The sequence below is a fragment of the Castanea sativa genome, chromosome 10, assembly GCF_040712315.1.
Source record: "Castanea sativa cultivar Marrone di Chiusa Pesio chromosome 10, ASM4071231v1".
Classification (NCBI taxonomy): Eukaryota; Viridiplantae; Streptophyta; class Magnoliopsida; order Fagales; family Fagaceae; genus Castanea; species Castanea sativa.
Genome location: NC_134022.1, coordinates 31833437 through 31859985, shown reverse-complemented (window position 1 = coordinate 31859985; position 26549 = coordinate 31833437). Strand labels below are relative to the sequence as shown.

The 26549-nt window shown below is 35.9% G+C and overlaps 1 protein-coding gene across 1 annotated transcript; it reads right to left on the bottom strand.

Moving 5' to 3' along the window:
- Nucleotides 1-2471: 2471 nt before the first annotated feature.
- Nucleotides 2472-25657, bottom strand: LOC142612395 (cytochrome P450 709B1-like). The gene is made up of 7 exons (XM_075784491.1): nt 25604-25657; nt 24745-25365; nt 20899-21120; nt 20057-20224; nt 3698-3948; nt 3037-3406; nt 2472-2903 (listed from the first exon to the last, which is right to left on the bottom strand). The coding sequence occupies exons 1-7, from the start codon at nt 25655-25657 to the stop codon at nt 2472-2474; spliced, it is 2118 nt and encodes a 705-aa protein (XP_075640606.1).
- Between the last annotated feature and the right edge of the window lie 892 nt (nt 25658-26549).

Below are 26549 nucleotides of genomic sequence, written 5' to 3'. Positions count from 1 at the left end.
GCTAGACGACAACCCCATCTTGGGCTCACTTGAGCTCACTAGATCTCACATCTGACATCGCTCTTCGTTCACCAGCTAGATTCTAGAACCAATCTACGGACTGACGCAGTAAGGGGAACAAGTCAGCCAACACTACACTTAGGCTATTACCCTAAAGAATAAAGCTTTCGACTAAGGGGGAGAAGGAATGGGAAGCACCTAAAGAAGCCCCTAAACGCGCAAAAAGAAATGAAATTGAGGGGCAATCTATCCTAACTTCAGAACTACTAACCATGGAACCCAAAGAACCAAGGAAGGGGACAAAAATCCTAAAACCCACACAATTAATCAAAACCCGAAAACCCAAAACAACCAAAAACCCGTACAATTCACCAAAACCCAAAATAGAAAAGAATATCAGAAGTCTAAACAACTTATCTACATAATAGAGAGCAAAAATGGTGGAAAGAAAGACATACCTCAAAGAAAGCAACCATGAAAAAGAAGAGCTTGAGAAAGTCGCAAGGCAGAATGGCTCGGAGAAGAAGAAGCATAGAGTAATAATAGTGAAAGTGAGAGAAAATGAGAAAAGAAAGGGAGTTTAAAAACTAGGCACAAAAAATTGAAAAACGGCGAGAAACCCGAGGGTCACACAAGTGGGGCATTAACTCTACCAATAAAGACACGCCACGTGGCCACGATGTGTACAGTGCCGCCACTACTCATTAAATGCGAAACGTAATACCAGGAGTTGTGACTGGGCAGAAAACCTTTCACCTTATGGTGGTCGTCATAACATGCACTGTCGACCACAGAACTTGGAGGGGCATCTGATGGGATCAAAGAGCTCTCCTGCCCAGACGACCTCATTAAGAAAGTTTTTCCACCCTGCCATGACATGGACGAACGCAGGAAAATCATTAATAAGAACTTTTAATGCCCCAATCAGTTACCAATTAGCTGTCATATCATTGGAGGCTCATCAACACCTACATTAATAAGCTCTGAAGTGTTAGAAAAAGGGGAACTAAAGGCACAATTAAAGCCCCAACGGCTAGAAACAGTGAAGCTATATATACAAGTCCATCAGGACCGGACTAAGTACATATACTCAACTGAAGTACACTTTAGCATACATAATTTTGATACTCTGAGCTCTCTCATTTCCTGAAAAAGGCCATCACTGACTTAATCATTAGAGGCCCTGTGGCAGGCACCACACTGGTGACCACCTAGGGAGAGCTTTATCTCAGATTTTGCAGGTTCAGTTACGAGGATTCGACGCTGTCTGGACAAACATACATAGTTGACGATTTTGGCATCATCAGTTACACAAGTAAATATTACATAAAAGAAAAATTCCTTGAAAAGTTGTAATTTTAGGACGAAACACAATTGTCGGAGTCATATCCATTTGCTAAAGGAACTAACTACATGTAAAGTTATCAGGGCGACTTTAGGAGACAGAGTATGAAATCTAGTGTGAGGGAATGCACAATTGTTATGATTCTGATCATTTCTACAATACCAATAGTTTGAGCCCTATTAGGTCTAACACAATAGATGATTAAAATTTCTAGGTAGAAGTGAACTAAATGCCAACTAGTTGTAGTAGACAAAAATTCATGTGATTAAAAGTATGCATTAGTTACCATTTTGAATTGACACATAATGGATTGAAAGAAATATTCTTACAATTTGTTTGGGAGAACCAAAAGAAATGGAATGAAAATGAATGAAAAAAATAATTTTAGAATATTTTTCCCTTCCCTTATTTGAGAGTTTTAGTATAGAGAATGGAAAGTCAATTATCTTGTTTGGGAATTTGAGTGAGAGGGAATATAGTGGGTTGGAGGGAACTCTCATTCCTCTCTATTTCTTCAGAACCTCAAAATTTTCATTCCCCAAAAAATTGACAGGATTTAGAGGGAATGAAATTAAGTTTAATGAATTTTATACTAAAAAAATACCCTCATATATTTAACCCATTATTTTAAAATAGGGGTCTAACAATAATATTGTCATAAAATGATTTCATTCATTTCCTCTATGTTACAAGAAGGTATTTGGTATCAAAGGATACCATGTCAGCAGTGTCAAAACCTAATAAATATGAGACATGTCAACAAAAAATAACTACCTTACTAACAAATAAAAGACATGTTAGTGAGTAGGTATTTTTGTACATATGTCTCTCATTTATTAGATTTTGATACGGATGATATGGTATCATTTGATACAAAATACTTTTCCTTATGTTACTCCCAAACAAAGTTACTTACCTTTCTATTCTCAAAAAAAAAAAAAAAAAAAAAAAGGAGTTACTTACCTTCCATTGCTTCCACTTTTTTATTAAAACATCCAAACAAATTTATTTAATTCCATTTTATTAATTTCCTTTCTATTTATTTCCCTTACTTACATACATTTTATTCTTACATTTCATTTTATTTCATTCTCTTATGAACTCTCAAACGAGCCTTAGAGAAGAATTACAAGTGCAATGGTTTTACAATTATGGGGAGGCCATGTTGTGGCTGCAAAGTGATAATCTCCACGGGTGCATGTTTATACTCTTGGGAAAGGCATAAAGAAAACCTTTGAAGAATCAAAGCAATCACTGATTTCGCTTCCAACATCGCAAAATTCTGACCAATGCAAGTTCTTGGACCCAGTGAGAAGGCAAGTAGAGCATTTGGGTGTTTTGCAGCTTTGGAAATTCCATTTATGAATCTCATTGGGTTGAACTTGTTTGCATCTTCACCCCAATATTCCTTTCTTATGTGAATCTTTGCTAATAGAATTGATATACATGTACCCTTTGGGATCATTACATCGCCAAGCTTCATGTCTTTTGTTGCCTGCCTAAATAATTCTACCGCCGGGCTATATAGCCTTAAAGCTTCTAGCAAAACCATATTCACCTGAAAGTTGTAACAACTATGCTTAAAGGGTATGGACACGGCCACAACACAACACGAGACATGAAATTTCACGAGACACAATAGGGACACTACAATTAATTAAGTAATTAATATACATTTTTAGGTATCTTACCAATTTTAACTTCGTCAACATATCTGCATCAGGAATACCCATCCCACATTCCTTCAATATCTCTTGTCTGAGTTTCTCCTGCCATGCAGGATATAAGCTTATCAAGAACACAGTCCAAGTTAGCAAATTGAAGGAGGTTTCATGCCCTGCAAAGAAGAATGTCTTGCACTCCTCTATGATTTCATTTACATTCAACTTAGGTTTCCCATCACTTTCTGAGGCTTCGAGCATCAAACCAAGTAGATCATCGGCTTCACAAGAGCTTCCAGTAGCTTTGGAATTTAATCTACTCTTAATGATGCACTTCAGTGAAGTTCTCACCTTTTTGTCAAGCTTCCATATTTGAAGATTTAATGGGGTAGGAAGATATCTACAAAGAAGAAGAAATTAAAAGTCAAGCACTTGGCATGGAAATATGGAAACCGCTAAAGTTGTTAATTACAAAACACTTACAAATTGACTAAAAATTGATTATGACTGGTATCACTAAGACAAGATAATAAATGAGTGTTCAACTTACTTTTGGGACTGGTGATAATCAATTTATAAGATTTATGGTTATAGTATATATCTCTAGCATCACTCATGGAAATACAAGTGTTTAACCCCAACATGCTGAATCATAAAGATAGATCAAGAAGGTTAAAGAGTGAGCAATTACTGGCTGCCAGGGATGAAAATGTCAGTATGTGCAGCTGCACAATATTTTTGAAGCTCTTCTTGTGCCTCAAAGACCTCTAGCCCTTGGGCATAGCTACTGCCAAAGGCAGTTTGGGCGATTATATCAGCTGCTAGTTCTCTAAATTCTCTATTCATCTCTACACTGTGACAATGGTCCTCAGCTGCAACAACTTGATTTTCCCACTCATCAAGCATAGATATGGTACACGCTGTCATTCTTTTTACCATAACCTGTCGTATACAAAGGGTGAAAAACCAAACACTGTATATGTGGAAATTTTTACCATCAAACCAATTTGAATTTTTTTTTCTAGAACACTATGTCTTAGTCACTTGAATTTTTTAATTAGTTATGTGATTTGTTTAAATTATTCACATCAATAATTTATAAATAACCACATTGTTGATTAATTGGATGAAATTTAGAGAATTATTTATTTATTTATATGTGTTATATATTCATACAATAAAAATAATATGTAAGTGTATATTGTCGTCATCAAATCTTACTATAACTATACCAAGCATTGAAATTATGGGTGCCCAATTATTCTGATGTTATTACAATCAAGTTACGATCAAGGGAGAAAAAGTTGTTCCTTTACGTATTTATATACTTAATTTTTACTTCTCATCATAATTTTTGTTACTGCAACATAATGAATTTATGAAAATTGAGTTATTATTATATTAGAAAATAATAGTTAGTTGTTCATGACAAGTTTTTTTATATTAAAATTTATACTTTAATTAATTATAAATTTTTTTTAATGAGATTTGAATTAATTATTAATAGGCTGAAAGTAGTTGAAAATGAGCTTAATAGAATGGCCGGGTTAAAGATAGTTTTAATTTAAGAAAACATTAATTTGACACAAAGATTAGAACATGTAAAACCAAATATATATATATATATATATATATATATATATATATATATATATATATATATATATATATATATATCTTATTGAAATCCAGTTTAATTTTATATATCTTAGTGTAAAAATTGAAATTCAGTTTAATTTTGTATCATGTGTCTCATCTAATGTAAGTTTTTTTTTTTTTTTTTAATTTTTGTGTCAAGTGAGTTAATTTAATGTAAAAAAGAAGAGTTCAATATAAATAAACCATAAAAAATCTAATCATATATATATATGATTAGATTTTTTATGGTTTATTTATATTGAGCTCCTCGTTTTTTACATTGTTTTGATTTTTGCTATTATTTTTTCTCTAAACTAATGAACATATTTTTTATATTTTTTCTATTTAATTATTTTGTATGCCAAGATCTTGAATGTAATAAACTGTAATTGTACTGAACGATTTCATACACCTAACCTCATTCAATTTAGGAGATATTATTGGACCAATTTATTATTTTATTTTGTATTGTATATAGTAGAATTTCATAGACAATTATTGTGAATTGATATTGTATATGTAATATCCAATAGTGATTTTCAAAATTATATACATAATAGTAGTGTAATGTGAAATTTGGCCTAACCAATATCATGAAAATTGCAAAAAAAAAAAAAACTAATTTAGTACTTTTAAATGTCATGGTCGAACTAATATTCTATATTTATTTATAACTCAAACTAATATCAATAGTACCATTACAATTCATCATTACTATGCATAAGTATGACTTACATTCTCTCTCTCTCTCTCTCTCTCTCTCTCTCTCTATATATATATATATATTAATAGGTCATGCTTAGAGAAAATCCAATTAGATTCTACAATTAAAGTCTAATTTTGCTCCATGTGTCCTAAATTATTTATTTTTAGAGAGTTATATTTCTTAAATTTGGAGTTAAATGTGGGATCACATTATAATATCCATCTAAGTGAGTTATTGCGTACAAAAACCAAGGAGTTTAGAATTGATGAACAAAATTTTTAATATAAAAAAATGGACGATTTACATTTTCTACCTAATAATTTTCTTATAAGACTTTTTAAAGAGTAAAAAAAAAATGACTATCATTCTATCAATATATTTAAATTATATATGTAATAATTATTCTATACATCTTAATGTATATATTTTAAGTATATGTATGCATATACATGGAGTTACAAGTTAGTAGATATTAATAACCAAAGTTAAGAGAAAATCCAATTATATTTCAATTTGATTCACAAATTTTTCAAATTCAATTCGCTAATAAATTGGATTTCAATTAGAGTCCAAATTTGTGTCACATGTCCATCTAATTTTTAATTTTTGAAATAAGTGAATTATTGGGTGTAAAAACCAAAGAGTTTAAAATCCAATTAAATTTTAAATCATATATATATATATATATATATATATATATATATATATATATATATATATATAATGAGAAACCATTAAATATTTTAGAAATGTATAATTTTAAAAATGTGTAAGTTAATACCATGTATAATTTGAGAATCTTCTAAAAAAATTATAAATTGAATTGTGTAATTGTGATTATTTTTAATTGTACCAGTGCATGCATGAAATTACACACTAGTGCATATATATATATATATATATATATATATATATATATATATATATATATATATATATATATATATGTAAAGTTAAGAGAAAATCTAATTAGATTCTACAATTGAAATCTAATTTTGAGCTATGTGTCCTAAATTATTTATTTTCAGAGAGTTTTATTTCTTAATTTTGGTGCCAAATATGTGACCACATCCTAAATATCCATCCAAGTGAGTTATTGCATACAAAAACCAAAGACTCTAAAATTAATGAATATAAAAAAAAAACTTTAAAAGGGACAATTTAAAAGAAGAAGAAGAATGACTATCAATAATATTAAAATTATATATGTAATAATTATATTATGCATCTTGATATATATCTTTTAAGTATATCCATACATATGGAGGGGTTACAAGCTAGTATGCATATATATATATATATATATATATATATATATATATATATATATATATATATATATATATATATATATATATATATATAATTTCTATGTGAGTTAATGTAAATTATTTATTTTGAGAGTTTATTCTGATTTTGGAATCAAATCACATCATAAATATTCATCCAAGTGAGTTATTAAGTACAAAAATTAAAGAATCTAGAATAAATGAATTGTAAAAAACACAAAAAATGCTCACAATAACAAAAATTAAGAAGTAATAAAAAAAAAAGACATGGATAGTTTACATTTTATACCTAATAATATTCTTACAAGACTTTTTAAAGAGCTACCAAAATATAAGAATGATTATCAACAGTATTTAAATTATATATAAGAATAATAATATGCATCTTATTGTATATTTTTAAGTGTATCCATGTATATACATGGAGTTATAAGCAAGTCTATATTAAAAATCAAAACTTAGAGATAATCCAATTAGATTTCAATTGGATTCTCAATTTTGCACCACGTGTCTCATCTAATTTTAATTTTTGTGTTAATCTATAATCTATATATAATAATTTTAATTTTTGTGTTAATCTATAATCTATATATATTAATAATAGGTGAAGTTAAGAGAAAATACAATTAAATTCTAAATTGAAGTCTAATTTTATGCCACGTGTCTTATCTAATTTTAAATTTATGTGTCAAATGAATTATTAGGTGCAAAAATAAAAGAGTCTAAATTCAATTAGATTCTAAATTGAATTTTAATTAAAGTTCAATTTTGTACCATGTGCCCCATCTAATTTTTAAATTTTTTTGACAAGTGAATGATTTGGTGCAAAAATCGAAGAGTCTAGATCCAATTATATTCTAAATCATGTCTAATTTTGCGCCATGTGTCTCATCTAATTTTTTAATTTTTTTTGTCAAGTGAATTATTAGGTGCAAAAATGAAAGAGTCTAAATTTAATTATATTCTAAATTCAAATTCAATTTTGTGCAATGTGCCCCATCTAGTTTTTTAATTTTTATGGCAAGTGAATTATTGAGTGCAAAAACTGAAGAGTCTAGATCTAATTAGATTCCAAATCATATATATATATATAAAATTGTGAATGGTTTTAAATGTACCTGTGCATATGCACAGAGTTACATGCTAGTATGTAATAATAGGTGAAACTAAGAGAAACTCAAATTAAAATTTCAAATTAGAATTTCAATTTTGTGCCATGTGTCTTAAATTATTTTTTCTTAAAAAGTTTTATTTCTTAATTTTAGAATCAAATGTTGGACCACATCCTAAATATTCATCCAAGTGAGTTATTAAGTACCAAAACCAAAGAGATTAGAATAAATGAATCGTAAAAAAAAAAGTGTTTCACAATAATTTTAAAAAAACATGCATAATTTTCATTTTATACCTAATAATATCCTTACAAATTTTTTTTAAAGAGTTAACAAAATATAAAAATGACTATCAATAATATTTAAATTATATATATATATATAACTTATATTATGCATCTTATTGTATATCTTTAAGTGTATCCATGCATATGCATGGGGTGACAAGTTAGTTGAATGTAAAAATTGAAGAGTCCAAATCCTATTAAATTCTAAATTTGATTTTAATTGGAGTCCAATTATGTGCCACGTTATATCTTTGAGAAACCATTACATAATTTAGAAATGTATGGTTTAGAAAAGATGCAAGTTAATACCATATATAATTTGAATATATTCTAAAAAAAATGTATAATTTGAACTGTGTAATGGTGATTGTTTTTAATTATACCCATTCATATGCAAGAGGTTAATTACACACTAGTCTCTCTCTCTCTCTCTCTCTCTCTCTCTCTCTCTCTCTCTCTCTCTATATATATATATATATATATATATATATATATATATATATATCTATATATATATATATATCTAAAAGCTGAAGCGTAAAATACCAATACTCTTTCTCCATTCATTCATCTTTCTCTTATTATGACTCCTCTTATTCCATTTTTTTTAGTATAAATAAACTATTGTCTCTCCTTCAATCTATATTTCCCACACCAGAATATGATAACTCTCTCTCTCACAGTTTTTTTTTTTTTTGGTTTCCTTTAGGTGGGTTTATAATTCCTTCTTGCATCTCTACTGTAGGGTAATAAATTTTTGTTTTGAACTCTTTTCCCATAAAAAAAAAGTGATTACTCTCTCTCTCTCTCTCTCTCTCTCTCTCATGTATGTATGTGTGTGCATGTATATTCTTTTGATGGATTTTTAATTCAATATTGCATCTCTACTTTAAGTTGATCTAATTTGGTTGTGTTTTTAAGCTGTTATCTTTTTTTTTTTCTTTGGCTATTAAATGTGGTCCTATTTTATTATAAATATATTACATAATAATATTATGTTATTCTATTACATAGCATGGTTTTGATAATTCGATGTTTACAGCTACATCTTTAATTTTGAAAATTCTTCTCATTATCTTTTGTGAGGTGCCGAGGACCCAGGAACCCGAGGACCCGAGGAAGGGAAGGCCGACACGTAGTAAGCAAGAGGAAATAAAGGAATAAGGAAATTTACCCGATGATACTCGAAGATGAAGTAGCATGGGCACTGGTGACATAAGGGACATATTGCAAATATCTGAATGTGGCAGGATAACTTAGAAGATTGCATTAAATGTCCGGCACCAACCTTTCTGGCCGCATTAATTAGAAAATATCAACTTTGTCCGTTGCATTAATGTAGATATGACCTGAACAGTGCGAAACGCAGTGTTATAACTTTGTTCTATTACCGACAGACAAGTGTCGGGGGGAAAGCTTGATAGATGGCAAGGTGTAAGGCTGAGATGATAGGAGCCAATGATATAAATAGGAACCAGAAGATATGGAAGGGGGACTTTTGTTGTTGAACCCTCTCTACCAAAGATATTGTATTCGGACCTTTAGTCAAGGGACAAGCAGTGAGATACTTAAGCTGGTTTACGATTTTTTAGGTCCTTACAATTGGCGCCGTCTGTGGGAACAACAACATGATATAGAAGTATATGGCTGAGGCGTACCTAGAAGGGGAGGAATCAGTAAGTTCATGAAGCAGGGACGTAACTGTAGGTCTCCAGCATGAAAAAGGGAAGGGACATACCTCAGGGGTGGCGGAAGCACATGATAGCGGTCAGGGGGCTGAGCAACGATCACCAACTGAGGGGCATATGTCTCGCGATGATGTATTGCAACAAGTGCAATCTGAGTTAGCTTATTTACGCAAGCGCGTGGATAGTAGAAAACGGAGACGTAAGAGTCATGCTTGTTCTTCCAGTGACAGTTCGGAAGCAAACCTTGGAGGAAATGAACCCCCAGTATTTGAGCCTACTCGAAGTGTGACCCGTGTCAGCGTATCTTCGGGCGTTAGGGCAAAGCAGCAGAAGGAGATAAGGATGCCTGGTATTGATGGGATATATCACGATGATGGGAGTGATGCAATGGGTAAAGCCCTGAGACAAATCGCCAAATCCCCTTTCGTGACCAGGATAAATAGGGCAAAGCTACCTCGTAGGTTTTCTCAACCCATTTTTACTATGTACAACGGGAAGACTGACCCTGTAGAGCATGTTAGTCATTTTAGTCAAAAGATGGCAGTTTATTCGAATAATGAGGCACTGATGTGCAGAGTTTTTCCCTCCCGTTTGGGACTTGTGGCCATGAGGTGGTTTGATGCTCTGGCAGAAGGTTCTCTGAGGTCTTTTGAGGCATTGACTAGGGCATTTGGAGCAAGGTTCATAACTTGTACTAGGATTCCAAAACCCTTGGATGCTCTACTGTCTATGTCTATGAGGGAAGGCGAAACACTCAAAACCTATTCCGACCGATATTGGGAAATGTATAATGAAATTGATGGAGATATGGAGAATGTAGCCGTGAGAACTTTCAAGGTAGGTCTTCCCACGGAGCATGGGTTAAGGAAGTCCTTGACAATGAAGGCCGCAATAGATATGCGTCAACTCATGGACCGGATAGGTAAGTATAAAGGGGTAGAAGAAGACCAGGTGCAAAGCAAAGGAAAAATGAAAGGGTATCTGGAGAGGAAAGATCTTCGGGTAGGGGGATTTCAAGGTATTCGGCCTAAACGAGACTTTCCAAGCCACCCGAGGACCATCGAGACTCCTCTAATAAATTCATTATTCAAGGAGCCCGTGCATCACATACTGGAGAAAATTCAGCATGAACCATATTTTAGGCCACCCAACAAAATGAGTGGAGATGCATCCATGAGAAATCAAAACCTCCACTGCCATTACCATCAGGATAAGGGACACACCACGGAGGATTGCCGGACATTGCGCGATCATCTGAATCAATTGATTAAGGCCGGGAAGATCAATCATTTATTGGCTAAACCGGATGGGAAAGGGGGACAGCAAGGCACTTGGAAATATTGGGGTCAGGCCCCTCAGCCATCGCTAGGCACTATTAACGTCATCTTGGCGCAGCCGAGAGGAGAATTTGGGAAACCTTCTCGGGTCATAACCGTTCAAAACAGCTGTGGGAATGAGGTCATGGAGGAAAGTAATCAAGCAGATAAAAGAGTGAAGTTCTTAACGACGCCAGTATTGGGATTCTCCGATAAGGATAAAGAGGGCACGTATCAACTCCACGATGACGCCTTGGTGGTAACGGTTCGTATTGGGGGATATGATGTAAGACAAGTCTTGGTGGATGATGGAAGTGGTGCAGAAATCATGTATCCTGACCTGTTTAATGGTTTAAAGTTGAGAGATGAAGATTTGGAAAAATATGATCATCCGTTGGTCGGCTTTGATGGGAAGCAGGTAATCCCACGAGGAATGATTAAGTTACCTATGCAGGTGGAGGGTTCCGAAGTGCAGGTGAACTTCATAGTTGTTATGGCATACTCCCCGTACACGGCCATTTTGGCCAAGCCTTGGCTTCATGCAATGGAGACAGTTTCATCTACTTTACACGTAATGGTGAAATACCCTATACGAGGAAGTGTGGGAGTACTACATGGCAGCCAAATGGTAGCTAGGCAATGTCTGACGTCTGCCACTATTCGAACAGGTCAAGGTTCATTGGTGGGGGAGGTTCTGGAGACCTCATAGCAATTAAAGGAGATTGCTTGGGAAGTCGGTGAAGCTGAGGATGGAGGCTCTGCCGAGCAGATAGACAAGGTATTTATAGGGGAAGATGACGAAAAATATTTTCAAGTAGGATCAAAGTTACTGAAACCGGAAAGGGAGGAGCTGGTTCAATTTTTACAGGACAACATTGATGTTTTAGCATGGACGACTTATGACGTACCGGGAATGAATCCAGAATTTATTTGCCACCATTTGAATGTTAATCTCCATGCTACGCCCCGAAAGCAGCCTCCTCGGCGTGCATCTCAAGAACATGCGGAGGCAGTTAAAGAGGAGGTTAGTAAACTAAAGCAAGCTAGGGCGATCAAGGAGATTTTTTTATCCTGAGTGGCTGGCCAACACTGTCGTGGTAAAAAAGAAGAATGGTAAATGGAGAGTCTGTATTGATTTTACAGATTTGAATAAGGCATGTCCCAAGGACCCTTTCCCTATACCCAGAATCGATCAATTGGTGGATACAACTGTGGGGCACCCCCGAATGAGCTTCTTGGATGCATTCCAAGGGTATCATCAGATCCCTTTGTCATTGAATGATCAGGAGAAGACGGCTTTTCGCGCCCCTAATGGCAACTACCATTACCGAGTGATGCCTTTTGGTCTTAAGAACGCAGGATCCACTTACCAACGGATGGTGACCAGAATGTTTGATGCGCAGCTGAGGCGTAATATGGAAGCTTATATCGATGACATGGTAATTAAAAGTAAAAAAATGGAAGACCATTTGAAGGATTTGCATGAGACCTTTTCAGTTTTAAGAAAGCACAAGTTACGCTTGAATGCATCGAAGTGTTCTTTTGGAGTGGGCTCGGGAAAGTTTGTGGGGTACATGATAACTCATCAGGGAATTGAAGTTAATCCCAATCAAATCAAGGCTATCTTGGATTTGTATCCTCCTCAGAATCCTAAAGAGGTGCAGAAGCTAGCCGGTATGGTTGCAGCCTTGAATAGGTTCATATCCCGGTTCGCAGATAGGTGCCGCCCCTTTTATCGTCTTTTGCACAAATAGAAAGATTTCCGGTGGACTAATGAATGTAACTTAGCTTTTGAGGATTTAAAGCAATACTTGGCTAAACCACTAATATTATCGAGACCAGAAAAGGAAGAAGTGTTATATGCTTATCTAGCCGTCACAGATCACGATGTAAGTCTCATCTTGATACGAAATGATGGTGGGGTTTAAAAACCAATATATTATGTCAGCAAGTCCTTACAGGAAGTAGAACAGCGATACCTACTTTTAGAAAAAGCGCTTCTAGTCGTGGTGCATGCAACAAGGAAATTGCCCTATTACTTTCAAACTCACACCGTAGTAATACTCACCCAGTTGCCCTTGCAGGCTATTATGAGGAAGTCGGACTACACGGGGCATGTAGACAAATGGGGAACCAAGCTTGGAGCTTATGATGTCAAATATATGCCTCGGACAGCGATTAAAGGGAAAATCATTACCGATTTCATGGCCGAGTTCACAGAGGGTCAGATTAACCAAGAGGATACCATGGTGACAATGATGACCATTGGTCTAGAAAACGTCACTCCCTGGGAAGTCTATACGGATGGGGCATCAAATCGAAAGGGAGCCAGGGTTGGGGTCGTGTTAATTTCTCCCGAAAAATTAGTCATTGAAAAATCATTGAGGCTGGGATTCTCAGCCACAAATAATGAGGCTGAATATGAAGTTCTCTTAGTAGGTGCCCAAATGGCTAAACACTTGGGAGGAAGGATAGTAAGATTATATTGTGATTCCAGACTGGTGGTAGGGCAAGTTAATGGAACGTTTGAGGTAAAAGATGAACGAATGAAGAGCTACCTCAAAAGAGTCAAATGGGTGTTAAGTTTGTTTGAAAGCTTCCAAGTACAACAAGTCCCAAGGGGACAGAACGCTCATGCTGATTCATTAGCAATGTTGGCCACATCACTGGGCTCAAAATTACCACGTATGGTCATAGTGGAGGATTTACTGACCTCTAGCTTGACAAGTGTCTCGGCGGTACGGGTTCACACTATTCATGTGGGCCCAAGCTGGATGGACCCAATCATAGCTTTCTTGCAACAAGGTGAATTACCTGAAGATGGAACAATGGCCAAGAAGGTAAGAAGAAGTGCTCCCCGTTACTGGCTGTCAGAGGAGCAGAAGCTCTATAGGCGTTCCTATGTAGGGCCGTATCTGCTTTGCGTACATCCTGAAGCTGTGGAACTTTTGTTCGAAGAATTGCATGAAGGGGTGTGTGGGAGCCATACCGGAGGAAGATCATTAGCTCATAGAGCCATGACTCAAGGGTATTGGTGGCCGAGCATGCAGAGAACCTCTCAAGAGTATGCCAAGAAATGTGATCAGTGTCAAAGATTTGCGCCAAACATTCATCAACCAGGGTGTAATTTAAATCCATTGTCTAGCCCATGGCCTTTCGCTAAGTGGGGTTTAGATATCGTCGGACCTTTTCCTCGGGCAGTAGGTAATAGGAGATGGCTCATTGTCGGCACGGATTACTTCACGAAATGGGTGGAAGCCGAGCCGTTAGCTAACATTAAGGATGTGGATGCAAGGAAATTCATATGGAAAAATATCATAACTCACTTCGGAGTCCCTCACACCTTGATTTCTGATAACGGGCTTCAATTTGATAGCAAGGCTTACTAACGGTACTGTGCAGGAATGAGAATAATAAATGGATATTCAACACTGGCTTATCCTCAAGGAAATGGTCAGGTTGAAGAAATAAACAAAGTCATCTTGGCAGGTTTGAAGAAACGATTGGATGATGCTAAAGGATGCTGGGTAGAGGAATTGCCTCATGTATTATGGGCTTATCGCACTACACCCCGAAGATCGACAGGCGAGACACCCTTTTCAATGACGTATGGTATAGAGGCTATAATACCATTAGAATCGGGTTTTCCCACCCTGAAATCCGACCAGTATGACAATGCGAGCAATCGTGATAGGATGTATGATTGTTTGAATACCATTAAGGAAAGAAGAGAAATAGCCAGTGTGAAGATGGGCAGCTATCAGCAGAAACTCAAACAGACATACGACAAGGGAGTTAGGTCCAGGCCTTGGTACCAGGTGATTTGGTACTGAGAAAAGTAGTTGGGGTAGCAAGAAATCCTACTTGGGGAAAGTTGGGACCTAATTGGGAGGGGCCGTATAAAATTACCTCAGTAGCAGGTATAGGGGCTTATCGTTTAGAAGATCTGGATGGGAGGATGATTCCTCGCCCTTGGAATGTAAATAACTTACGACGTTATTATTATTAAGAAAAGAACTTCCTTTTGTACTAAAGATGTTGTTGCTTAGTTTCCATTCGTATCAATCTTGTAGTTATCAAAACACAAGTGTTAAACTGACCTTAGCTCTTGTTCGGCTCCTTGGGCCACAAGTCTAAGAGAAATTAACCACTTGTAAAAACACAAGTGTTAAATTGACCTTAGCTCTTGTTCGGCTCCTCGGGCCACAAGTCTAAGAGAAATTAACCACTTGTAAGAACACAAGTGTTAAACTGACCTTAGCTCTTGTTCTGCTCCTCGGGCCACAAGTCTAAGAGAAATTAACCAGTTGTAAAAACGCAAGTGTTAAACTGATTTTGGTTCTTTGCTGGTTCCATTTGGTTCTTATCTGGTTCCTAGGACAGTAAGCCAAGAATCATAAGTCTAATAAGGTAAAGGCTAGTGTATCTCAAACAGTTAAGTATTAGTGTAAGCAAACTTCACGTGTGCTAAGTTAAGTTTGTTTCATGCCTCGTCTCTCAAACGTTATGAAAAGTTAAATAGTTAAGTTATGGTTCCCAAGTTAATCCTGCTATGCTTCATAAAATCACAAGTATAACGATAAACACCTTTTAATTGATATCATGATTTTTTATATATCATGATTTTTAATTAATCTAAGCCTCTATCTGGATACGTAAAAAGTGACAGTGAAACGGCAACACATGGAGATAATAAATGCGTAACAAAAAAAAGCCAATATTAGTCTCTTGTAAAATTTCATTACAAAAATGGGGCAGTCATGTAGCCTCTTACATCCGTAAAAAAAAAAAAGGAGAAAAAAAGAAGAAGAAAAAGACAACAACAATAATACAACTAAGCAACGGGCTGCTTGTCTTTTTTCTTTTCCGATTCTTTATCTTTCTTCTTCTTTTTTGCCGGCTTTTCAGCCAAGTCACTTTCAATTATTTCTTCCACGGGCTGGGCTGCAGGAGAAGGGTTTTTTGTTGTTGGTGCATCAGACGGGTTAGAAGCAAGGAGGGGCGCATCTGGTTCACTTGTTGGCATGGGGGGAGCAGGAGCTAAGCGTAATGCCGAAGGATAGTAAACGTTGTCTAAAGTTCAGAGTTCAGCGTCATCGGCTACCCCGGTAGCATCCAGAGCACGCCCCCATACCTCCAAACAAAACGCTCTAGCGACCCCTTTGAGTTGGGCGGTCAAGCTGTCAGCCGCCTTTTTCATCCTAGCATCGTACGCTGCCTGCTCAGCAACGGCCTGCTCCTGCTCCTTGGTGGCTAGCAATCCTCGCACTTGTTTAAGCTCAACAACAGTGAGGGCGAGCCTGCTTTGAGCTTGCTTTTGGGCCTCGAGAGCAAGATTCGCCTGCGACTCATAGCTTTGCAGGGCAGCCTCAGCGTTTTTATGAGCCTTCTCTACTTCTGATAAGCGTGTGAGGGTCTCTTTTAAGTTTTGCTAAGCTTCTTTTTGGGCCCTCACAGCCGCCTCGGCATTGTGCTCAGCTTTTTGGGCAAGGTTCAGCGAGTGATCAACCCATTCTTCAGCCATAAAGGAAGCCTGGACTGCCTGTGATACATTTGAATTAGCAAAGTTAGTCATAATAAAGAATTAAGGCTCATAAATGGAATGTGCAAAGACTTGGGAAATACCTTGGCTAAATCCTGTTTCAAGGACAGAAAGACTTCCCTCTTGCGGAATGACCGCAACTCAGCCATGTCTTCGGGAAGGCATAGAGCCTTCTTTAAACACTCGGCCACCAGGCTCGAGCTTCCCTTCTTCGGGTCCCTCAGGTTGGCATCATCCAAAACAGGAGTACCCGAACTGAGGGTAAAGTTGGATCGCCAGGCTGATGCTTTTCGTGTAGGCTCACTACTGGGGTCCTTAGACGAACCAGTAGGAGCAGATTTCTTGGAAAGGGCTTTTCCAGCCCTGGTATCTTTAGAAGAAGGGTCGAGACTCTCCCCTTCTTCGATTTCTATCACATTTTTACTACTTTGGCCCCTCTTTCGTTTTTTGTCCACAACTTCCGAAGAAGGTGCACGAGTCACAGCAGGGGTAACTGGACGAGGAGGGACCAGCATCGCTGGTGAAGAATCGCCTGCGTGCGCTTGAAGCAAGGCCAATAAGTCGGGCTCTTTCTCTTGAAAACCCATTATGCTGGTTGAGGGGTTGGAACTGGAAGGAGCGTCTTCAAGATAGAACACTTCAAAGTCCTTCTTTGTCACCTCGGGTTGAATTGGCTCGGGAGTGGCAGCTCTTTCCTCGGGGACAAGATTGGCAGTTTGTTCCGGGGGATAAAGTAATTGGGCGGCAAGTGGGGCAGGAAGCTATGCGTCTTGAGTTCCTGCAGGCGGAGGTGTAGGCAATAAGAATCCAGGGGCCGCAACGTCAATCTGAGCTAATCGAAGATCCCTTGCTCTGATTACGTTCTTCGGGCTTTGGAAACGTTTGGTGGATGGTGTGTATCCGAGGATGATGTGGGCTGCTCGGAGTTGTCCGTCCCTGTGTACAAATATTTCTGACCAAAGAATCCTGTTTAGATCAGCACGGTTCACAGCAGACAAGTTCGGAGCGGTATGGTAATCGTCTGCAATAAGGAATGAAATCGTTAGAATGAATAAGTTAAGCAATACAAAACACATAAAGGGAAGTTGGTCACTCCTAAGTACTAGGTCAGTCCTCGGGAACCCTACCTGGCACCCCTTCTCGGGTAGGGCAGTGTAAGCCGTCATGCCAATGGCCCAAGATGACAAGGTAATCTTCATCCATCCCTTTACTTGAATCGAGTAAGCAAGAAATCAGCCTAATGGAGGGGAATCTACATTTCATATAATATTTAGTCCTATCCCTTTTTTGGCAGTTGTACACCCAATTTACATCTTGCCAGGTCAAATTAGCCCCCATCCTTCGGTTAAGGGCGTCTACGCATCCTAAAATTCTAAGGACATTTGGGGAACACTGTGAGGGAGTAAGCCTATAGTTTATTAGGAAATCCCTAGTTACTCTACCCATAGGAATTTCCATACCCCCCTCGATAAACGCAATCATTGGAATCAAAACGGATTCAGGTGGACGAAATACGAGTGGAATCTCTTCTTCCTCACAATACATAATGTCTACGTCATCGGGGATTCTATAGCGGTTTTTAAAGGCGGCATTCACCTCATCTGTGTTAACTAGTTTAGCGTACCTACCCATTAACCCCCGTGACAAGAGGAGAAAAGCAAGCAAGTAGAAAGAAGCAAAAGGAAAATGAACACACCTCTGAAGATTGCTTAAAATTGGTCCTCGAGAGCTCACTCTTCTTTTAATACTTCAAAATGCCAAAATGAACTTCATCCAGCCTGAAGGTTTGCTTTTATAGGGGTGGGAAAGTAGAAATAATGAGGTAAAAGAAATAAGGGCAATGACTTTCCCGCTCATAAATAAGAGCGAAATCTGAGCCGTACATTACCCATCCAACCGTAGAACGTGCGGGGGAAAAGAAACGCTAGACTCCATAAATGCTCCATCGTGGGATACGAGGTGCCAGACGCGGGTCATGGGGCAATGAAAAAACGTCTGTACGTGTGAAAACAAAGGGATAGGTAAGAAGCGTGTATACGAAGTTAAAACTTAGTTATTAATTTATGGTTAATAACTCAAGTGTTAAAGGGGCTGTTGTGAGGTGCCGAGGACCCAGGAACCCGAGGACCTGAGGAAGGGGAGGCCGACACGTAGCGAGCAAGAGGAAATAAAGGAATAAGGAAATTTACCCGATGATACCCGAAGATGAAGTGGCATGGGCGCTGGTGACATAAGGGACATATTGCAAATATCTGAATGTGGCAGGATAACTTAGAAGATTGCATTAAATGTCTGGCACCAACCTTTTTGGTCGCATTAATTAGAAAATACCAACTTTGTCCGTTGCATTAATGTAGATATGACCTGAACAGTGTGGAACGCAGAGTTAGAACTTTGTTCTATTACCGACAGACAAGTGTCGGGGGAAAAGCTTGATAGATGGCAAGGTGTAAGGCTGAGATGATAGGAGCCAATGATATAAATAGGAACCAGAAGATATGGAAGGGGGACTTTTGTTGTTGAACCCTCTCTACCAAATATATTGTATTCGGACATTTAGTCAAGGGACAAGCAGTGAGATACTTAAGCTGGTTTATGATTTTTTAGGTCCTTACATCTTTTATTCTATATTTGTTATTCTCTACACAAAAAATGTGATTCTCTCTCTCTCTCTCTCTCTCTCTCTCTCTCTCTATATATATATATATATATAATTCTTTCTTGCAACTCTTCTATTCTATAATTCTTTCTTGCAAATCTTTTATTCTATATATGTGTTTTTTGAGTTCGCATCACAAGTCTTTTAGCTCTCTCGATCTTATAGTTTTGGTTTGGTATTTATTTGAGTTAATCCTTAGTTAGTTTGGACGTGAGAATTTGAGTTTATATCAAAACACAATCTACATGTGACTATCATGAATTTAAATGTGCATATCAATTATTTGAATATTATCAATTGTAATTATATGATAATTTTTTATTATCATGATAATATCTTTGAGAGAATAAAAATTTTAAATAATAAATTGGAAACTTAAAAATTTTAGTTGTACTAAAAGAAATTAAGAAAAATATAATTCATAATAAAAATATTTAGAAGAATATGGACCACTTCAATCAAAAGGATAATATCAAACAAAAACACCAAAAATGATAAATTAATATATTTGTAATAATAGAGAGATAGAAATTATTTTTAAAAATTGTTTAATACTTCAAAAGAACAAATTATATACAATTAAGTTAAACAGTAAATTATATATTATATCACATCTCAAAATTATCATATATTCTCACGCATTGCGTAGGTCTGCGACTAATTAAAATAATACTTGGGAAAAAATTAGAACCTAATCAAATTTAATTTAAACAAAGATAGCTAGAGCTTCTACTTCCCTATTATAATATTTTAAACATAGATAGATTATGAGCAAATAAAAAGTGAAAAAGGTTTAGGGGCTGGGTTTCTTACCTTGAGCTTGTCTTGTGAGAAGGCGGGATTGATAATCCTTTTGTGCTTAACCCAGTCCAAGCCCGGGCTTAAGAATAATCCTTTGTTCCCTGCTAGTGTTTGAAGTGAAGGCCTCGGCGCTGGTTTGACGTAGAAGTCAAACTTCTTTAACAGTATTTGTTTGGCCATCTCAGGGTCAGAAATACAAATCCTCGGCTGCGTTCCATACCAATACAGAAATGTCTCTCCTGCAGCATAAATATACCTTAAAATCGGCAATTGCATAGCAATTGTATATACCTCATAACAACTGTACTTATCTAGACAATACTTACACAATCATTTCCGTGTCAAATTTACGGTTTATTGACTTGTGTGACTATGAGTAGTCAAAGAAAAATGATAGGTTGCATCAATCAATAGTTAGCAGAAAATATAGACCACTCACAATCATACAACTCAATAAATTATGAAATTAAGTGTGCAATTAAATATATCTCTAAAATTATTCTTATTTATTTGAGATCACTCCAACTTATTTTACTCGAGAATTGGGTTAATTGAGTTAGCATATATACATACATACATATATATATATATATACACACACACACACACACGTGCGTGCGTGCACATGGATTCTGGTTGATTTAAATTATAAAAGTCTTTGTTATTGAATAAGAAATTTGGACTTGAATCACTTTGCACTAAAATTAATTAGTATTTTAACCTAATAATAAATAACAATCCTAATAGAGCTAAAATCATATATATATATATATATATATATATATATATATATATATATATATATATATATATTAGGAAGTGGAAAACGGTGGAAAACGGTAGAGAAATTAAACACCATATAACGAGGACCACTTGTGGTAGTGAGGGACAACAATCGGAGTGATATCATGTGAGTTTGCATCCCAAACAGTTTGGATTGCAGCTATTTTCAGCTTCTTTGCTTCATGAAGAGAACCATAAAGGAGAGAGCAAGGTGGCCCTACGATCCCTTGTTTTTTGAAGTGTTTAGTCAAGGCATATGGCCTCCAGAGGAGAATCCAACAGATTTGCAAAATCTTTGAAATAAGAAAAATTGTAGTAGCTATTATGCCAATAGCAGGAAGGTAATCCATTGAAAGAAAGAGAGTGTGTTATAGCTAGGCTGAAGTGAATAATATGTCTAGTCCCGAATGAGAATATATAGAGAAAATTTTACCAATCTTTTGAAATTTCACTCATCTTTTAAAATTGTGATTTAAAAACACGATTTTAGTAACATGCGTTGGGTGTGTGTAAAAAATAACGTAGGACTCTGAATAGTCTTTGGCAATGGCTGTTCGACGTTTGATGGTTGCACGCCATGTGGACATAGGCTGAGGTCATTGCTGAGGTGAAAGCCTTCGTGTTGGCACTTGGCAACTCTATTTCTATCTGTGATGTCTTTGGATTAGCAAGGTCGCAACAGTAGAACATGGCGACTGTGTTTTGTGGCTATGCTTTGCTTGCACCCTGCAGTTCATAATTTCCATTAGTGTTATTTCCACAAACCAAATAAGGCATTATTTTACTTTTTCTCCATTTTTGATTTTTTTCCTATACCGGCATTGAAAGTTTTTGCAATTGAATGCGAGTGTCCTATTGCGTTGATTGTCATTGTCATGGAAATTCATAGCGAATAGGAAGATTTGAGTTTTAGTTCAATAATTCTTACAATATTACTACTACTTGTGTAGTTGTGTATGTCCATACTCCATATCTGGTTCAATAATTGGATTTAACGAACTTAGAGCATTCATATCAAACTCTTTATTCTCTCTCTCTTGTATAGAGAGAGACAATCAATGTAGCAAGGAGGTGGTGGCCGGTCTATCTCACCAATGTAGGGAATGAAGTTTTTGGGGCAAGACAACCATTTCGGACCGAAATGATTTGTGGCCACTGTATCCGTGACTACTCCTTCGTCTTCGTTGGAATGGAGGAGGAAAACCAAAAAGATCTAGAAATCTTTAAGGTTCTAGTGTTCTACTTCTACCACTTATCTTTGTGATGTCATATGAAAAAAGAATGTGAAAAAATGATGAAGAAAATAAAGCCAGACAAGGACTCAGTAAAACCCAAGAAAAAGAATATATTTTACCCAATAAAAAGAAAAAGAAACCAAGAAGAAGAAGAAGAAGAAGAAGAAGGGAGATTCAGAGGAAGAATGCGTGGGTTTGAAAGTTGAAAAGGTCAAGTTGCAGGAGTGTTAGGCGAGATAATAAATAGATGAGATGTTATGTTCATAATATTTTTTTTAACAAATCATAGGTGGTTAGTTGTTATTAGTTTAAATTTGAACTTAACATTAAGATTACTTTTTTGCTCCAGTAATAACAACCAACAACAACAACCTGTCACTTAAAATTTGTTGTAAAAATATTGTGAAAATATTTTTAACATATTTTTTTCTAAATTGATGCAAAAGAAATAGTGAAGGTGCAATTTTTCACGTGGGTTGAAGTGAAAAAGGCTTATTGGAAAATGGAAACTTCATGGAAAGCTAATTTACAAATGCCTTATGATACTTGGTTTTTACCACAAAAAAAAAAAAAAACTTATTTGATTCATTTTATGAGCCCAGTTGTCAAAAAATTATAATCGGAAAGTTTTGACATTATTTTTATAAAAGATATATTAAAAAAATTGTCAATAATATTTATTATTTTATAATTTTTTCTTCATTTTATTTTTTTTTCAAAATAAAATACTTTATTGTTAAATTTATTTATTTTTAGTATATTTATATTGATATTTATAATAGAATCATGCTAACGAGTGCCCTTAAAATAATGGTTAATTTACAATCCATTTTAGAAAAGTTATGACACTACTTTTATAGAAAATGAAAAAAAACTGTCAAAATATTTTTTTTTCTTTTCTCATAAAAACTTACTTTAAATGGATTATTAATCATCGTCCTTAAGAGTATCTATTAGCATTTCCCTTTATAATAATATATATGTATTTGGCGCATAACCTTAAAACAGTGCACGACACACTACGATACTAGAATAGTGAAGGTGCAGTTTTTCACGTGGATTGAAGTGAAAAAGGTTTATTGGAAAATGGAAACTTCTTGGAAAGCTAATTTACAAAGGACTTTACAATAGTATACTATTTTTTAAAAAAAATTTACTGAGAATTGAAAGAATTAAGATAACTTTTTCAATTTCCGATAAAAAGTTTTCAAAAATGAATTTGTTAATGGGTGCCCTTAGGTATACATTAACTGAACCCATTTACAAATGCCTTATAATACACGGAAAAAAAAATCTGATTCATTTTATGAGCCTATGCCTTCAAAGTAATTGTCAATAAATTATAATCGGAAAGTTTTGACATTATTTTTATAAAAAACTATCAATAATATTTATTATTTTATAATTATTTTCTTCATTTTATTAGGATTTTTTTTTCAAAAAATATACTTTATTGTTAAATTTATTTATTTTTAGTATATTTATATTAATATTTATAATAAAGTCATGCTAACGAGTGCCCTTAGGGCAATGATTTACAATCCATTTTAAGAAAGAAAATAAATAATAAAAAAACTGTCAAAATATTAATTACCTTTTTTTTTCTTTTCTCATTTAAAATTTACTTTAAATAGATTTGTAAGTGCACAATTTGTACCCGGTCCAATCACTAGGTGGACTCAGGCCTAAAGAGCCTTATACAATAAAAATTTGTAGAGTGTGGGCTTAAAACCTAGAATGTGAATGTTGGACAAGGGAAAAAACAGGCTAGATTACCATTATCCACGTGTTTAATAGATGAGAACAGTAAAGAATCTCTCTTCGGACATACGCCAAGGATAACCTATATTGCCTTTCTTTCTTTTAAGAATGATATTACAATTACAATTCAAGTATTCAATCCTCCTTCCTTCTACCATCGTCTACCTTTTATATCTTTATTCTTCTCTTGTATCCATCTTCTTCTTCCTTCTTTCTTCCACGTGTATGATCAATCTCCTCCCTAGATACTTGTCACATCCAGCACATTCTTTAAACCTCCAAATACTAGCTGGAAAGCTGAACCTCACTGCTAAGAGGCCATTTCCCCATTAATGCGGCCAGGGAGGTAGGTGCAGGGTGTTTAATGCGGTGGTAGCAGCTTTTTCTCCTCTGATATTTCTTACACGTTCTTCCTTCTAACCACTGCGTGGATCACACCTTTACCCTATAGATCTTCCGAAATTCTGTCTCTAAATCCCTTGGTATGTCTCATGACCTTTACTAGGCCCGTCCGAAGAGGTACTCTTCCTCGGACGACTCCTCCACCTCTCGTAGTGTGCACTGGCTTGTGGGTCTCAAGAGCTCTGCTCGGACAGACTTACACCACCAAATCAGGCCCAAGACCCAAATAAACATTTTATCTATTTTACCCCCACAAGATTATTAACCTTTTTTTTTTTTTTTGGTTAAAAGGCAATATATATTAACAACAAAACAAACTTACAAACTGGCCATAGAGGCCGAAGTAGTGGCTATTCACCTATAATAGTACAGCCCATTACAATCAGAGATAAGAAGTCTATCTAATTCAGCAAAGGGGGAAGTTTCAAAAATAATAAAATCGTCCCTCATACAACAACCATTCTTGGCCAACAGATCAGCACACCGGTTCATTTATCTAAACACATGAGCTACTCGAACCTGCGTGAATCTTGCTATGAGGGATCTGCAATCAAAAAGCAATGGGGAAGCTTTAATGTTAGTACTGTTAGAATTTTTCAACATCTCCACAATAACCTTAGCATCAAGCTCCACTTCCAAACATCCAATACCCAATTGAATAGCAAGATTTAAACCATCTCTCAATGCCCATAGTTCAGCCATTACACTCGTCGTGTGCCCAATAGACCTCGAGTACCCCCTAATCCATCTCCCTTCACTATCTCGAATCAACCCTCCACCACCAGCCTTACCCGGGTTCCTTAAAGAAGCTCCATCAGTGTTGAGGTTATGCCAACTCGAAAGGGGTTTAGTCCATTTAATAGGAATAGCAATCCTGGGAGTTGCTTGCTTAACCTTACTGACACAAAAATGGAATTCCTTAGCTTGACTTAAGCACACCCTCTCAAGAGTTGGATTTGGAATAGAATTTTCAAATACAGTAGAATTTCTATTTTTCCATAAAGACCAAACAGTATAAAGGAATACTGTGCACCAAGGAATGGATCCTTTATGCAGCACTGAGCTTAAAGAGTTGATTTTTAACCAAACCTCAAGATCATCAGCAAAGGAAGTAACATGAGTTGGAGGAACTTCCAATTTCTGCCACACATCAGGTGCATAAACACAATCATGAAGTGTATGAATAATGGACTAGTTCTGGTCTCTACAAATCGGGCACAACTTATCACAACTGACACCCCTACCCGCTAATACTTCCTTAACTGGGATGCTTTCATACAAACACAACCAAAGAAAATTTATAATTTATAACCATCACCATTAAAAGTATCTATTAGCATTGTCCTTTATAATAATATATATGTATTTGGCGCATAACCTTAAAACGGTGCACGGAACACAACGGTACTAGAATATTCATTCTCAATCTCATGACTAATTCAGAACAGCCTCGAGAGCAAAATTCAAAACTTTGATAGCTAAAGTTTTATAGAGGCTGATGTAATGTAAATGCTTTTATTGTCTGATGGGTTATTACTTTAAAAAGTAATGGTTCTGATCATCTCTACTATACCAATTGTGATTGAAAAAATAAACTTTAAAAAGTTGGGCCAGGCTTACAAAGACTTTTCAAATTGAATGTATCATATACGAGATTATATAAAGCCCCATCTTAATTTAACATTATCTTCAGATTTTGAACCATGTTTAAAACATAGGCCCACTTGTCGATCCATTGATTGAATTGTGTCATGCCTTGATCCGTGAGTGACAAAAAGTATTTGGGCCTCCTTGCTCTTGGGAAGCCCAATTTGTGTTTGCAAGAACGACGTCGGTTTGTGTATGATCATCCTTTGCTTGCCAAAAATATATAATGAGAGTCTCATCACTTCAACTCTCTCAAGTTTCAAAGTTTGAGAATGGAAGCGGGGACAGTGAAATTGAGGGAATTCATAAGAAAGGAAGTGGAGGATTGGGACGATGAAGAAGTGGGTCGGGCCCGGTTCAAGGCCCTTAGCGGTCAAAGATCCGATTGACCCCTTTGTGCCTGGACCAGGTTTTGGTAAAGCCATACCCTTCTTCTTGTTTTTGTTGGGTTTTGATATTCTATGATCATTGAATTGTCTATTAATTATTAACGTTGGTGGGTCAGTTAGAAATGTACAATGAAGGTGAAATTGTATGATGTAGTGATCTTAGGCACCCAAGGAGTGGCCGAATGTCACTTCTCTTGAGAAAATTTAGCAACTTGATGCTTAGGCCAACACCTTCTTTACAAACTCTATTACAAGATCGCCTTATACTCACCCCTCTGCTCAAGGTAC